Source organism: Alligator mississippiensis, chromosome 4 (assembly GCF_030867095.1).
Source record: "Alligator mississippiensis isolate rAllMis1 chromosome 4, rAllMis1, whole genome shotgun sequence".
NCBI classification, from domain to species: domain Eukaryota; kingdom Metazoa; phylum Chordata; order Crocodylia; family Alligatoridae; genus Alligator; species Alligator mississippiensis.
The window spans coordinates 96,756,642-96,771,049 of NC_081827.1; the positions used below are offsets into that span (position 1 = coordinate 96,756,642).

General features: G+C 46.1%; 1 protein-coding gene across 1 annotated transcript; it reads right to left on the reverse strand.

Annotated features, from left to right (window-relative positions):
• Positions 1-3,847: 3,847 nt before the first annotated feature.
• Positions 3,848-13,359, reverse strand: SMIM45 (small integral membrane protein 45). The gene is made up of 3 exons (XM_059726354.1): positions 13,016-13,359; positions 8,953-9,031; positions 3,848-8,469 (listed from the first exon to the last, which is right to left on the reverse strand). The coding sequence occupies exon 3, from the start codon at positions 8,465-8,467 to the stop codon at positions 8,261-8,263; it is 207 nt and encodes a 68-aa protein (XP_059582337.1). The 5' UTR covers positions 8,468-8,469; positions 8,953-9,031; positions 13,016-13,359; the 3' UTR covers positions 3,848-8,260.
• Positions 13,360-14,408: the final 1,049 nt, after the last annotated feature.

Sequence of the window (14,408 nt, forward strand, 5' to 3'; positions counted from 1 at the left end):
GCCAGAAGGAGTGGGTAGGGAGTGAATGAGAACAGTCATGAACTGCCAGGCTAGGAAATGAAAAACAAGGACAAGGGAATCAAAAGGGCTTTGGGTCACATGAGAATATTAGCGACTGGCATTTCCACAGAGCATCTTTCAGCTACAGGCTACAAAGCATTTTACAGGCCAGCTTCATAAGGCTGGCTCAGCCACTAACTGCAACCACTTCTGGGGTGTAGCAGTTAAAATACATTGAAACAGGAAGAGGAATTCTTCCTGTATCAGTTCTGAAGGAGAAGGCACTGTTTTGAAGTACTGTAAGTGCCTGCCAAAGGAGAGACTGGAGAGCAATGTTTCTTCACCACACATGCACTCCCCTTACTTCCGCCTCTGCTAGGGAGGGACATGGCAGCTCCTCTCTGGCAGCAGTGCTGTCCAACAATTAGAATTGGACCTGGTTCAACAGAGACTAAAGGAGAAGTTTTAGAGCATCAGAATGTACTGGTCAAAGTTAGAACAGAGCCAGGGCAGCAGGGTTGACGCTTGCTCTCACAAATTTGGCCATAGGGTCTTTAATGGGTGTGAGAAGTTCAGGGCCTTGGCTTTCTCTGTCTTTTGAAAGATGGGTGCCTCTGTCAGCACTGCATTACCTAGAAACATGGTGGGACATTGCTAAAGTACTAGCATAGGTCACCTGCTGAGCTCCTGGCACTGCTTTCTGCTGCATCTGGGTTTTCTGGCCGAGAATATTTGAAGATCTGAAGATTTTCTAGCCAAGAACTGGTCAGACACAGCCCTGCTTAAGTTATGAGCATGTCACAAGCCAGAAGGCCAGGGTTATGCTCTCTAACTCTAACTATGCTCTTAACAAGGAAGAGAAGCATCTGGCTCTCATCCCTAATTCTCACTGGGCTTGTCAACACGTGACCCTTTTAAGCAGGATTAGCCTAAAATTGCCGCTTTTAAGGTGCATTGAGGTCTCCACTGCTGTTATAGGGACTTCTTTCTGGCAATGTTATGGCCAGATTCAATGTGTGAATCTGAGACATGGTTCTTCATCAAAGGGAAAGGGCAGCCTTTCCTCTCTCTGATTCCATAGCATTCCTGGGAACCGACAACTTCCCCCAAAGTCACCAGGATCTCAGGACTGAAAAGGCATGGGATGCTAGGGACCAGAACTGAGGTCTCCAGGCACTGGCATACCTGGATGAATGGAGGCTCCCCAGAACTGGAATAGGAGACCAGTATGAAGGCACCCCAGGAAAAGTTCCAGATGATGCTTAGCACATGTTTAGCAGGAAAGGTTGACATGCGTTGCCAGAGCTGTGTGTGCTGAGCTTGATATCCATAAGAGGAGATGCTGCAAGACAGGATTCATGTGCATTGACTGAGATGTGTAGTGAGATTCCCATTGCTGGAACAGCAGCAAGTGCAGCTGGTTTGGTATCCAACAGCTGTGCAGGTGGTGCTCATAACTATATTCCCTGTCCATGGGGATAAGCCTCTTCCTGCTCAGCTTGGACTTGGTCTGGTTTTCTGCCTCCTGTTGGTTTGGCTTCTCCTTCAAGCATTATGTCTTGCTAGGGGATAGCCTTAAAGTCTCAGTTGAGGGTCCTGAACCATTTCCAGCCTTCAACCTACTTGCAGTAATTAAGAGAAACATCATTATCCCCTCTCCCACCCACAGCCAGTGTTTACAGGACACAAGAGCAGCAGGGGGCGGAACAATGAGCTGTCTGTGGAAGGCCTGAAAGGCAGAGAATCCTAGCATTACATCCATTCCTGCCCTATGACCCAGCACATTCTTGCCTCCCTAACCCCGTCATTCCCAGACAAGGCTAGTCCACTCAGATATCTTATCCCAAGAGGTCTGGGGTCTTCAGAGATAGGTGAAATGACAAAAAACATGCTGTACTTCTATGCATCTACAGAATTGCCTCTCTGCTTACTACATTAGTGAGGTGGCAGGTTTCTAATAATTGATGGAATAATTATAACAAACAGAAGAACAATCTGGTGAAAAACTTCAAATTTTTTCTGCTTCCTAGGAGTCAAAATGGAACAATTTTGCAGTTTTGTAAAAATTTTCTTTTTTAGCAAAAATTATTTTAACATTTCAAAAAATTGTTGATATTTCATTGTCAGCCTTTCTCCTGCTCCTTTTTTAAAATCATATCAAATAAAATGAATTATGCCCATAGCAATTTAATGTGTGTGTGTGTGGGGGGGGAAGGGGTTGTCCCCCTTCTTTTCCTTTGCTGCTTTATAACTTTTTGCCATTTCCTCCACTTTGGACAAGTTGAAGAGAGCAGAGTTACAAAATTTCATTTTGCTGTAACTTCCAAAGTGGAGGAAATTTGGAAAAGCTACGAAGTGGTAAGAAAAAAAATGGAAATGGTGGGGGAAAACTCCCAGACACTATTCATTCTAGTGCACTTACTGGCAAACAGGAGGAAAGGGAAAGTCAAAAATGGAGTCCCTGAAAATCTGTTAACACAAAAGATGCTTGGGTCCTTCTCCTCCTCCTCCCTACTTTTTGTGACTTCAGTCTTAGGGTTAGAATGATATAACATGTGGAGGAAGGGTCGACTAGGATTGCACTCAGGTGCTTCAATCCACTTAAGCATCAAGTAGGTAGAATATGATCTGGCCCTAAAAATTAGATAGGCCTTGATATTTGAATTTACAGTAAACTACCACTTGAAAAAGGTGGCCACAGATCAAGAAGTACTACTATAAATCACTGGCTTTCTCTTAGAATCATAGAAATTCAGAATCAGAAAAGACTTGTCGATGGTCTAGGATTATTCCTAAAACTATGTCGTCTTCTCTGGTATTTTATCCAGTTTAGTTACAAGTATTCCAGATGTCCAGCTTACTCCTCCTTCCCTTAGAAGAATCTTCTTTAGTTGGACAGATCCCACTGTGAGGAAACATGTCCTGCTATTCAGCCAGCATTTCCCTTTTGCTTAATTATGACAAGGTGCTGAAACCAGTAAGATAGCGAACTGTACTGCTTTGAATATATATATCTACAGACTAGTCCTTGCAGGGGCAGGTCTAGGATTTGGCAAAGTGCAATGCAGCAGCAGCAACTGTGTGGCATGGGTGGTGACACCCGCTACTCTAGGCCTGTTCTCATCACCTACCTACCAGCGTGAGCAGACTGTGCATTGGAGTCTCTGGGTCTTTTTTAAAGTCCTAAAAGCAGGTGAGAATTCCCCATCTTCCCCTCCATGCTAAAAAGTGCATCTCATCCCCGACCCTGCTCCCCTGCCTGCTGCTTCTCCTTTCCCTGCTGTCCCAGGACTCAGGAAGCTTCAGAGCTGCTCCTGCCTGCTCCAGCTAGGCTGCAAGGGAGCTGGGCTTAGCTGAGACAGCAACAGCAGCAACAGTGATGGAGCAGGCCTCTCTGACCCAGCCTGGTCCCCACAAGAAGATGCATGGAGGGGGAATTCTCCACCCATTGCTGCTGTTGTCTTCCCAGCTGAGCCCAGCCCTCATGCATTGGCTCTGAAGTTTCCCCTGCCCTGGGGGCAGCAGGGCAAGCAGCAGCAACAGCAGACAAAGGAGTGGGGAAGGGAAAGAGATGTACCTCTGAGCACAGAGGGGCGGGGATGGGAATTCTCACTTGCTTTTAGGACTTAAAAAAACTCCCCAGAGGCTCCCCTGGGGTGATCCAGTCAGAAATGGGGAGGGGGGGCTGCAACCACCCCACTGTATCCACTCTAGATTCACCCTGAACACTTGCCTGCTGTTTTGAACTGTCTGCCTAAACTCCCAGAAAGATTCCAAAGAGAATAAAAGACACCCCAATATACAGTGTTAAAAAAAACTCATGGAGAACAATAAAGCACCAGAAAACTCAGCTTGCTATCCACATTTTATTTCTATACAGTAGGATTTTGACTCTATTGACAATAAAGTATTAAGTCACAGTGGAAAACACCTGGCTGTTAACAGAGATTCCAACAAGACTGGACAGTGCAAAACATAAGTTGATGGAAAAATAGTTTGCAAAACGTCAAACAAAGCTGTAGAGCTTGTGTATGTTCCCACCTTGGCTCTGGGGGTAAAGATGGGGTACCAAACGCATACAAATATCACAGACATTTGAGACAAGAGACAGTTGCTAGGTCACATCCCCCTGCCCATGTAGGATTCTCCTGTATGGCACTGTCCTCCAATGCCCAGCCTGGTCTAGCTTTACATGTCCCACCATTTCTTTTGTGAGATCATTCCAAAGTCAGATACAGTCTACTGTTAGGACATGTTTTCTGTTCAGTCCCATTCAGTGAATTTTCTTTCAATTCAATTTCATTCAGTGAATCCTGGGCCCAGGGAAGGAGTTACACACTTGTGAAGGAACACACACAACACCACAGAACAGGAAAAAAGTCCAGAGACAGAGGGGACAGATCATTCAGCCAAGTCTCTACCCCATTATGACCTTGCAACTTGCAAAGTTTCCTAGAGAGTAGGGCTTGGGAGGATTCTTCTGCAAGCCAGTCTGGGCATGCATGTAGGGCTTCCCCACATGCTGTGGGGGCAGTGACAGACATTTGTTCTGCCTGTCACATCCCACAGAGACTTGGCACAAATCGCAGTCACTCATTTCATTATTTCTCCTTTTGGCTCAGCTTATGAAAATAGATTTTGTGCTGGGGAGACATGAGAGCAACAGCAGAGCTCATACTGATGACAGGCCCCCAGACTATTATCCTCATTCTTTCCTTAGGACAGGTACGGTATTGCCCAGCTTCTCTTTGACACTGTCCCATCACGTCCTGCTGGGGACATTCTACCTGGCCTGGAGGGATTACCTCCAGTAGGAAAGATGAGGGTCTGATTTCTATGGTAGGTCAGACAACTGACAACATGTACATAGGTGGCTGGACCCACACCCAGCCATTTTGGAAGGACAGGCAGGACCTGTGGGGTAACCAGAATTCACAGAGCAATGGAGATGCTTTGAGAAAGGAACTGGGAACATCAGAAAGGTATGCCTGTGTATGTGCATGTGCATATGCATATAAGAGAGATTTTGTTCTTATCTGGGTCTTTCCAGAACATGGAACCTTGATTTTATAGAGAAATTTTAATTTGTCCCTGACATCTCTGAGCTCCAGTCCTCAAGTACAAAGCTTTTATTGCTATCCCGGTGCTCAACCTGGGGTCTATTTGCATTGCTGGCCCACCCATCAGTTACAACAGTCAAGGCCCAGGAAACAAGTCTCCAAGCTGACACTCAGAGACTATGGCTATTTTAGTGAGTGACTCATGGGCAACAACTATGGCCAATGTGATAGAGGGCTGCATTTGTCTTAAGAAACAAAACAGTCACACAATGCTATGTGATGCTTCTTTGTAACAGCTGCAGCCTCGCAGCTACAATCCAGCCAGGGAGCAAAAGTACATGGGAATACTCACAAGCTTGAACCTAGACCTTTACTTTGAGCCCTGAAGCAGCAAGGTACTTAAAAATGGGGCTAATTTGCAGCATGTGAATAGTCCCTTGTTCTTCAGTGTTTTGCTGAATCAGGGCCCAGTTTGTGACAAAGACACCCATGCAACATATAACTATGTTTTTGGTTCATTATAAGGACCCTCAATTCATCCCATGCATGAGATGAAGATGGACCCAAGTGGGTCCTACTGATTTGGGTGTGCATGATGATGACATTTACTGTGGTGCAGGCAAATGCAAATGGTCAATAGAGGCTAAAGACATTAGCTGCATGTTCAAAACAGTTCCCTCATACACCAAAGCCCTTAGTAGGCAACTGTTGATCCTCTGGATCAAGGGTATGCATAAGAGGTCTATTCAGGTGCCTGATGAATCTGCTTGTACGGAGTCCTGCAACCATCACACCAAGTCCTTCGACGTGTACGCCCAGGCAAGAGTGGAGGAGTGAAGGCGGCCCAAGACCTACCATCCCCCCTTTAAACCATTGAGACAGAATCCAAAGACTAGACTGAGTCCAAATGTTCAGTGCCTTGATGGTTGTAGATTCTGCCAAAGAGCAACAGATAAGAACTGCCGCTGATTGCCTACTGCATTAGTGAGGGTGTGTTCCTGCCAAGGTGATGTCCCTTAGCCTTTCTCCAACCAAGGAGTACCCACAAGGCAGTGAGGACTACCAAAGCTATTACTGCTAATATTAATGCTATCCTCAGACATCTATCAACGTTATCTCCAGACACCCATCAATGGCCTGTCACCCACTTAAATCAACATAGTTTTTTGTCCCCTCAGTTACTGTATGAAGGATTAGAGAACACTATATCCTAGAGACTATACACACTGGGAGCTGGCTGCAGAGCCAAAATGAGGGATGAAACCTGTTTCCCCAGCCTGAATCTGTTGCCTTCAGCTGCCCAGTGGAGCCGTCAGGGAGTATGGCACTGAACTACCACCACAAGGGTAGTCTGATAGTATGGAATGTATTGAAGTATGTACAAAATGGCAGTGTGCGGTGGGCGCCAAGCGTCTGAATTGTACAGCAATGTGCGTGTTACAAGAATCTGGAATGTCCAGAAGGGGCCTGCTAGGGGACCAGTGGCATGTTATCCCTTTACAGGTGTGTGTAGCAAAGGATGGCAGTGGCTGAGCTGCACTGACATACAATACACTGGCAGTGCTTGTGTAGGGGAGTGGTGCTGCACAGAGCGCACGCATTCTGATGGGTCAGCCATGGTGTTTTGTTACTTTATATAATGTGGAGTGAGTGCAACAGAGGAAGCAGCTGCATGTTAGCATAGTACGTAAGAAGTAATAATAGCCACAGTGGCTCAGCAGGGATAGAAAACTCTGTGTAATATTGAGCAGTGCCCTAACAGAGCCCACATTAAGGGCTCTGAATTCAACAATGTTATCTGTTATGATTTGCATGCAGCTAGCAACAAGGGGAAAAGTGTTGGGTGCCCCACTTCTCCACATTTTCTTATAGTACTTTGGCAACACATCAACCCGAGGGAGAAGCAGAGGCAAGTGCAAGTACAGAGACTATAAACATGGTTTGCTGTATACAGAATACAGGTGGGGTTCGGAAAGCTTAGTCATTGGAACAGTCCCTTTTCCACCTGTCCAGCTAAGTGTCCCTTACTGGAGATGCACTGGGGGAAAGGCTGTGAAGATATTTCACAGCTTCCAGCACTGACTGCAGTCATGGGGAGGTGGCACCAGACCCAGTGCACCGAGCAATTCACTTCAGAAGACACTCTAGCTATCAAGGGCCGCAGGAGCACTCGGAACATAGAATCCTGGACTCCTGCATCCTCAGCAGGTGCAGACGATTCAATGACTGCTAAGGGATCCACTCAACCTTTTGTGATAAATCCCAATGTCGCAGGTCATGGAGAGATGCAAGGGATTCCCTGCTAGACAATGGATCCATACAGATTGGTTTAGCTGAAATTTTTAGATGAGTTTAGCACTCATGAAAATACCAGACTTACAGCCCTGGAGACTGAAGCTCTCTGTCCCACAAACAGATACCACATACTCATCAGTCATATGACCTTCCCTCACCCTGTCTCAATCCTGACCTCCTGTGATTGCTGCTAGCAGTGAGAAGGGGGTTCAGTCTCCAGGGCTCAGTCAGCCCTTGGCCTAGCTACCAAGACAGTCAGCCAAGTTGCCAGTTTAGTGCCAGTGGTGATTTCTCTGAAATGCACTTCTCTACATGAGAAAGTGGGCTGAGACCCACCAAGTTCAATTCATGTAAAATCACCAGAGGCATCAGATGGGAATAACTTTCAGACTCAGCCAAACAGAGCTAGATTTAATCCAGTGATTTAGGAGTAAAAGGTTCCATGTCCTGTCTCAAGCTGATCTGTCACCCCTGGGTCCCCCTGCAGAGACTTTTCATTTTACAGGTTATGAATAGGTGCAGAGGATCCTCAACTGAATAAAGAATAGTACAGTTTTTGTCATTCCTGGAGCCACAAATTTGAGTCAAAGGAAGGTGCAAGAGATCCTTTGCTGACTAATGGACCATGCACATGTCATTTAGGGTTGACCCTGTAAAAACTGAGTTAGCAGTAGTGCACACACTTTGCTTTAGAAATGCAGAAGAGGAAAAAGGTGACAGATCCAGGTCAGCAAAGAATGATGTGAGAGTTCACCACCCCACTCCAGTCACCGTACATCAGAAGATCCTTCTAAGTGAATTGAAACATACATCCAGCCCAGGACTTGTTAGCTACTGGCTGCACAAAAAAGGGTTTGCTTGACTTAGTTTCTCAAAACACTCCACGTGCCCTTGTGAGCAGATTACTACACCTCAGGCACTCCAAAGGCGAGGTTATCTCGAATCATCAGGGTTTTCCGAAGGTCTCGTTCCATGATTGGCCTCTGTGTCCTCCACTTGTGGGCCTCCTGCAGCCCAGGCTCAAAGTAGTATATGCAAGCTCCAAAGCCCACCAAGATGAGAATGGAGATCATTAGATACACTGGCACGAACCAATCCAAGAAATGAGGCATGACTGCCAGAGGAAGGAGAGAGAAGCAAGTGTAGTTGGATTAAAATCAGTGTCAACATGAACATCTCTACCATGCTTCCTGATATATGATCGTTATTTTACCAAAAGGGTCCCACGCCTGCTCCAGCCTTGCTTGAATTTGTATTGCAGCTTTAAAGCTCAGCTTTGCCCTGGTTTAATGCTTAGCAATGCTCCACTCCAGCCTAGTTCAATGCCCTCCTTAGATGCAATTTGGCTGTGTACCCTGGAGGTTACAGAGCCAACTGATGCCCCAGAGCCCTGATCTAGACCCACCTAAATGGAATTGAGACGTTTCACAAAAGAAGCCAAATTTCCTTTATTATATTCAGGTTTATAACTCCTGCTTTTTGTTCCTTTTGATTGAGGTCTCAGGCGTTAAACCTTTTGCCAGCTGCACTGCATCTAAAGTTATTTAAAAATTTCACAGAATGCCCTTCAACAAAGTAGGCCCCAAAAGTGACTTACCTTGAACAGTTGTTTTTTTTTCTTGTCAGACTTCACACACAACCCAAGAGTGATGCTTCTCTTTCAAACCAGCGTAGCCCTGAGAAATGTAAAATAAGCCCAAAGCTTATGATCCATCCAGACACAAAATCCTACCCAGGCCTTCAGCACAAATTAGCTCCTTGGCCTCTCTTTTGACCAAGAGCTGACTGGGTGACAGAGACCAAACCCTCCTTCTCTTCCTTCCCATTGGAGTGAGACGTGTTGGCAGGAAAAGGTGAGAAAATGTTTGCTTGAACACTATCTGCTACCAAGGGACATTTATGCCAAGGCTTAAAACAGAGTCCAGGCTTTGATTCCAGCCCTCCCCAAAATGCTTCCCTGCTGTTTCAAAGACAGGTGTAAATTCAGGAGCCCAAATTCCTAAACAGGTTCAACCTCCACTTTTCCTGAAGACAATGGGAATTGCACGTGTGTATGTCAGGTCTGAGCTGTGCACAGACAGCATTTAGTGATGTTTTCACTTCTGACTACTGCAAGCTTTGGTGACCAAAACAAAAACCCTTAGGCCTAGAAGAAGAGGCTTTGAAAACATGACAAACAGAGAAATGTTCAGCATTTGGGCACAAGTCACAGCAAAGGGCAATTTTGCATGGATTTTCAAGAGCACCCAGCATCACTCTCCTTCTGCGGTCACCAAAATCAGTGGTGAAATGCTTGCACACTGGCCAAACGCTGCTCCCATGGAGTCAAAGTTGAGCACTTGCATAAATCCCACCTCTAATGCTACCTATAGAGAGTCTTACTATTCTATGAGCTTCACCCCTTCACTATTAGCTGCTGGGAGAAAGTTGCCCTCTACTCTTGTAGCTACTGCAGCCCATTATTCTTTCATGTCCCTACACTAAATCACCTGAGAGACATCCTCTGTTCCTAGGCCAACAGCCTGCTGCCTGTCCTTTTGTTAGTACTCCTCCAAAAATATATCATGCCCTGTGATACAGTGATGTAACATCATTGCACCCTAGTCAGATCTAGAAGGACAGCGTCTGAATTTCCCCAGCATCCTTCATATCTGAAAAGGAAGCAAGAATCACTCTCTCTTGCACTGTTGCATCATCCATATCCTCTGATCCCGCCGTTAGGCCTTCTTTAACTCTTTTGCTTGTAACACATTCAGTCTACGGATGTATTCAATGATTTTACCCACGAAGGGGAGTAGATTGAAAACCAGATGTCATACTGTTGGGATTTTATGAAAGAGTTTACAAAACCCCTCCTGAGAAGCCAGCCCCAAGGATATGCTAAAATTATTTTCTCTGCTGGATCTGGTTGCCAGTAACCACAGGGTTGTGAGTAATTATTACAGATAATTTAGGAATAAGGTTGCAACTGAGACTATTTAAAAGAAATTGAAGCTGAAGATCAGATTTTGGTAACGATTTTTGGTAACAGTGAGCTCTGCTGTATTAGACTACACAATTGTTTCCCAAGGCAAGGTGGCAGAAGCCCTATCACCAAGTTACTCAAAACTGATTAGACAAAACACTAGAAAATGTGCTGTATTGAACAATTCTCTAGCAGCTGCAAGTGGAGAAAGGGATAAGATTGCTTCCATCTCCAGTTTCTATGACAGGGGTTAGTTGGTTTGGTATCAGATTAGTTGATTTCATATAGATCTTGCTGATTGTTTATATTCAAATAATGGATGCGATCAAATTTAATCAGAAGGAAGCATGTGGAACTAATCTGTTTGATCCCCACCCAGTCTGCCTACTGAATCCCTCCAGCAAAAAAAGAGCCTCTTACTCTCCCGCTAACAGAGACTATCAGCAGGAAATGTGAGAGTGAACATGGCATTCATTTCAACCCTATCAGTTACAATTTTAGTCACCTCAGATTCACAGGATTAGGTCTCAAACTACAAGCAATTCTTGCATGCTTGCACAGGGATAAACAATGAATTGTCAGACCTGGGACTGGGAAGGAATCTCTCCTCCTTCTACTTACTGGCTGAGAACTGGGTATTTTATCTATTTCCCTCTAGAGCCTTGTTCAAGGTGGGGAGAGAGCAGATGGATTTCTCTCACATAGACGCTCATGGATTCCAGTCCTGCCCGTTGTCTTCTGTCATGTTTCTATAAATTGACCTTTGTGCAGCCTCCTTGGCATCCCTTTTCCTTTGTTAAGTCCTTGAGGAGATCTTCCTTTGCTTTCAAATGATTGATACTTCCCCCTTGCTAGGTCCACTTTCCTTCTAACTGAGAACAAACTAGCCAGAACCCCATGCAGAGCCTCCTAGCATCAGCCAATGCAAGAAACCATTCAACAGCCTGAGGCATGACTCTCTTCATATCCTGGGACAGCATATGCTGCCTCTGAAGTGCTACCATCAGCCTAATTTCTGGATGTCTCATATAGATCACTTGACCAAAAAAAATGCAGCGGGATGACAGCAGATCTCGTGTGGAGAGGAGTGAGCTTGCAGCTCAAAACGGAAAGTCATCTGTCCCCCAGCCTACGGTAAAGGATGGCAGAGCACCTCATGGTGGGGGAAGGAATCAGGCCTCTGTGCTAGGAAATCTAGCTCAGGCTGGGGCTTGAAATGAGAAAGAAGACTTCCCTAAACTAGCTGGTTCTTTATCCACCCTCTCTCAGCAATACCAATGCTTTCAAACATGGATTATGGCATGAAAACCCCTACTTAGGCATAACACATGCACCTGTATTCTCTGCCATAGCCACTTAACTGAGCAATCCAAGGGAGGACATGCCCACTAGGACCAGTTTCTAAAGGTGTCAGGAGGCATGGCATAGAGCCATGAGCATTTTATACTAAGAAGTGACACCAGTGGGCAAACATAACAACAGCTAAAGCAGAAGAACCTGACCAGCAGCTACTGTGAGATCCCAAGGGTGGGCATAGGATGGCTGGGCAACTCCCCCATTTATTTGCCTTCAAAATATGAAAGTGAAGGTACAGTCCAAAAAGTGACACAGCATGAATGGTCCACACCATTCCCAATTTCCCCTCTCTCAGTTCTTGAAGACCTGATATATCCCAGGCTCATTAATTAAATAGACTGATTTTTCTATCTGTTTGGCCTGTGCAGCCCAACCCAACTTTAAAATTCACTCTGCTTCCTCTCCATTTGGTACACAACACTGAGGACTTAGAAATGGGATCCCAGCTGAACATATTGCTGCCAAGACATGAGGTGGATTAGAACCCAACTCCTGCTCCGGGAGCACTCAGCTCTGCAGGGGCAACAGTGCTCAGCACTTATCAGGGACAAACAGATTTGACCGGAAGATGCAGAGAACAGGATTCTGATTAGAGAAGGTGTCAGCTTTACACCATGGCTGTGTTGATATGAACCACACTTTACCCCTTGCTGTGTTCATGTTTCCAAAGCTGCTTTTTCTAACATAACTTTTGTGCCTTCTTAAAGGTGAAAAAAAGTCAGCCCCATTGCAGCTGAAATTCCAGTTACCTTCTCTCAAAGGTGCTCCAAATCTTTTAAATACCCACCACTCCCAGTCACTTGCACCACTCCTCCCAGTATCTTTTGTGCTGGTTACTAAGTCAGCTCAAGCTATGCCCCTGATAGCAGATTGCAAGGGTGCCCCCATCAAGTACCAGGCACAAGTGACTGGGCAAAATCTGTTTTGGCAAAAGTCCTGGAAGGGTCCTCGCAAGGGTCTCACACACTTGGCAGCAAGCTGCCTTCCATTGCATCGGCTTAGTTCGAGCGAGTGACAGCTTGTGAGCACATGCAGAAGACTAGTTTATGGAAGACCCTAGATATACTGGCACATGCCATTAGCGGCAAGCAATATTCAGCTTGACCCTTCCAGGACTAGGTTCAGTAAGGGTCAGATTCCTAACTGTGGTTCCAAAATGGGAACCGGACTCATCTGAAGCATAGGACATCAGTCTAGGACACCTTAGATCCAGAGGAACTTGCAGCTTGGAGCAATGAGCTAGTGAAACCAGGCGCAGGGTGTCAGACGGGGCGCTGCTGGCCTAAGCACCACTTGAAAGGTCTCTGAGCTGCTAATCATCCTAGGACATGCTACCTACCTTGTTCCCCACACATGAGCTCCTATGGGATGCTGCTGCTGCCTTCTGTATCTGTTGCGGCCGAGCACAACTCTTGTTTCCCACAGAGAAATCCCGGGCTGTCCTCTCTCATGACACTGCTGCTTGTGTCAGGTGAAGAGACCCAAGGAAGAGAGGCAATGAAGCAGTCCAGGAGATGGGAGCAGGGAGAGAAGAGCAGCTTGTGGCTAGCTGCTTTTTTGCGTGCGCACAAGGAGGGCATGAAGCTAGGCTCTCTGCCTCACCTACCGCTGCTGCTGCACAAGACCCCCATTTCCCTCTCATACAGGACTCTGAACTGGCTTCCCTCCAGCCTCCCCCGGGCTCAGGGAGCCCCCCCACTTCACCCTCTCCAGAGGGGAGGGACCTTCACCGACCAATCAAAATGCCATTAAGGCTGAGCACTTTATATCAGCTATTGCCATGGCAACAAGCCCAGGGAGCTCATCACCAGTGCACGTGGTACAGAGAGAAATTGTGGGGGGTGGGGGGAGAAGATGCTCTAAGCCCTGAAGCCCTGGGAGTTGTTTCAACCTCCTCCTGGATTCCAGCCTAGGGCAAAGGGGTGGGCACAGCCTGGGGCTGGACCAGGATTGTTTTTAAATCTGAAAGCAATCCTTTCTGATTATTACCCTGGCGCCAGAGGAGTTTTAGCAAGGAGGCAGAGGACCTGGCTGCAAAGAATGGGGAGAAAAGGGTGAGTTTGAGAGAAGCTGGATGTGGGGTTTTAGAGTAACTTGGGTACTGGGATGGAGGGTGACCAGAATACAAGAGCAGGGTAGGAGATGCAGGGAGGACCGAGCTGTGACGGCTACCCCTGGCAGCTTGTCATGAGGACTGTGGAAGAATCTGGGGAGCGGGGCATGAGCATGTCATTAGCATTTACCATGCAGTCATGTTCATTGCACACGTGCCTTTCCTCACTCTCCACTGCTCTCAATATAGCTAGTCAAAGGGTGTGGACAGATGCGGCACTCTTGCTGGGGCAACTTGTCACAGGGTTTGACCCAGATCAAAAATGTAGCACTACCAGCATAGACAGACATGCCACCTACAAGCATGTATTTACCTGCAATAAGTATATAAATAAATATAATATCGAGTATGTCTGCTTGCTTGTTTGGCAGGAAATCTAAAAAGAAACCGAACCTCCCCCCATTTTTGGTAAAATGTTTCAGTGTCCAATAAGAGTGGTTTTGAAAACAAAAAATGATTTTTTTTTTAAACTGAAAACAGGAACAAAAATCCAACGAACATGACCATTCTAAGGAAAATGTTGTGGAACAAGTCAGGTTTCACATGAAAAAAAGGTGACAATACATAAGCAAACAATCAGCTCTAACCCAGAGGCCTGCAAGTCAGTCTTAGTTTGCTT

Excerpts from the sequence above, each read along its gene's own strand:
- SMIM45 (XM_059726354.1), bottom strand. The coding sequence starts at position 8,467 with ATGCCTCATTTCTTGGATTGGTTCGTGCCAGTGTATCTAATGATCTCC.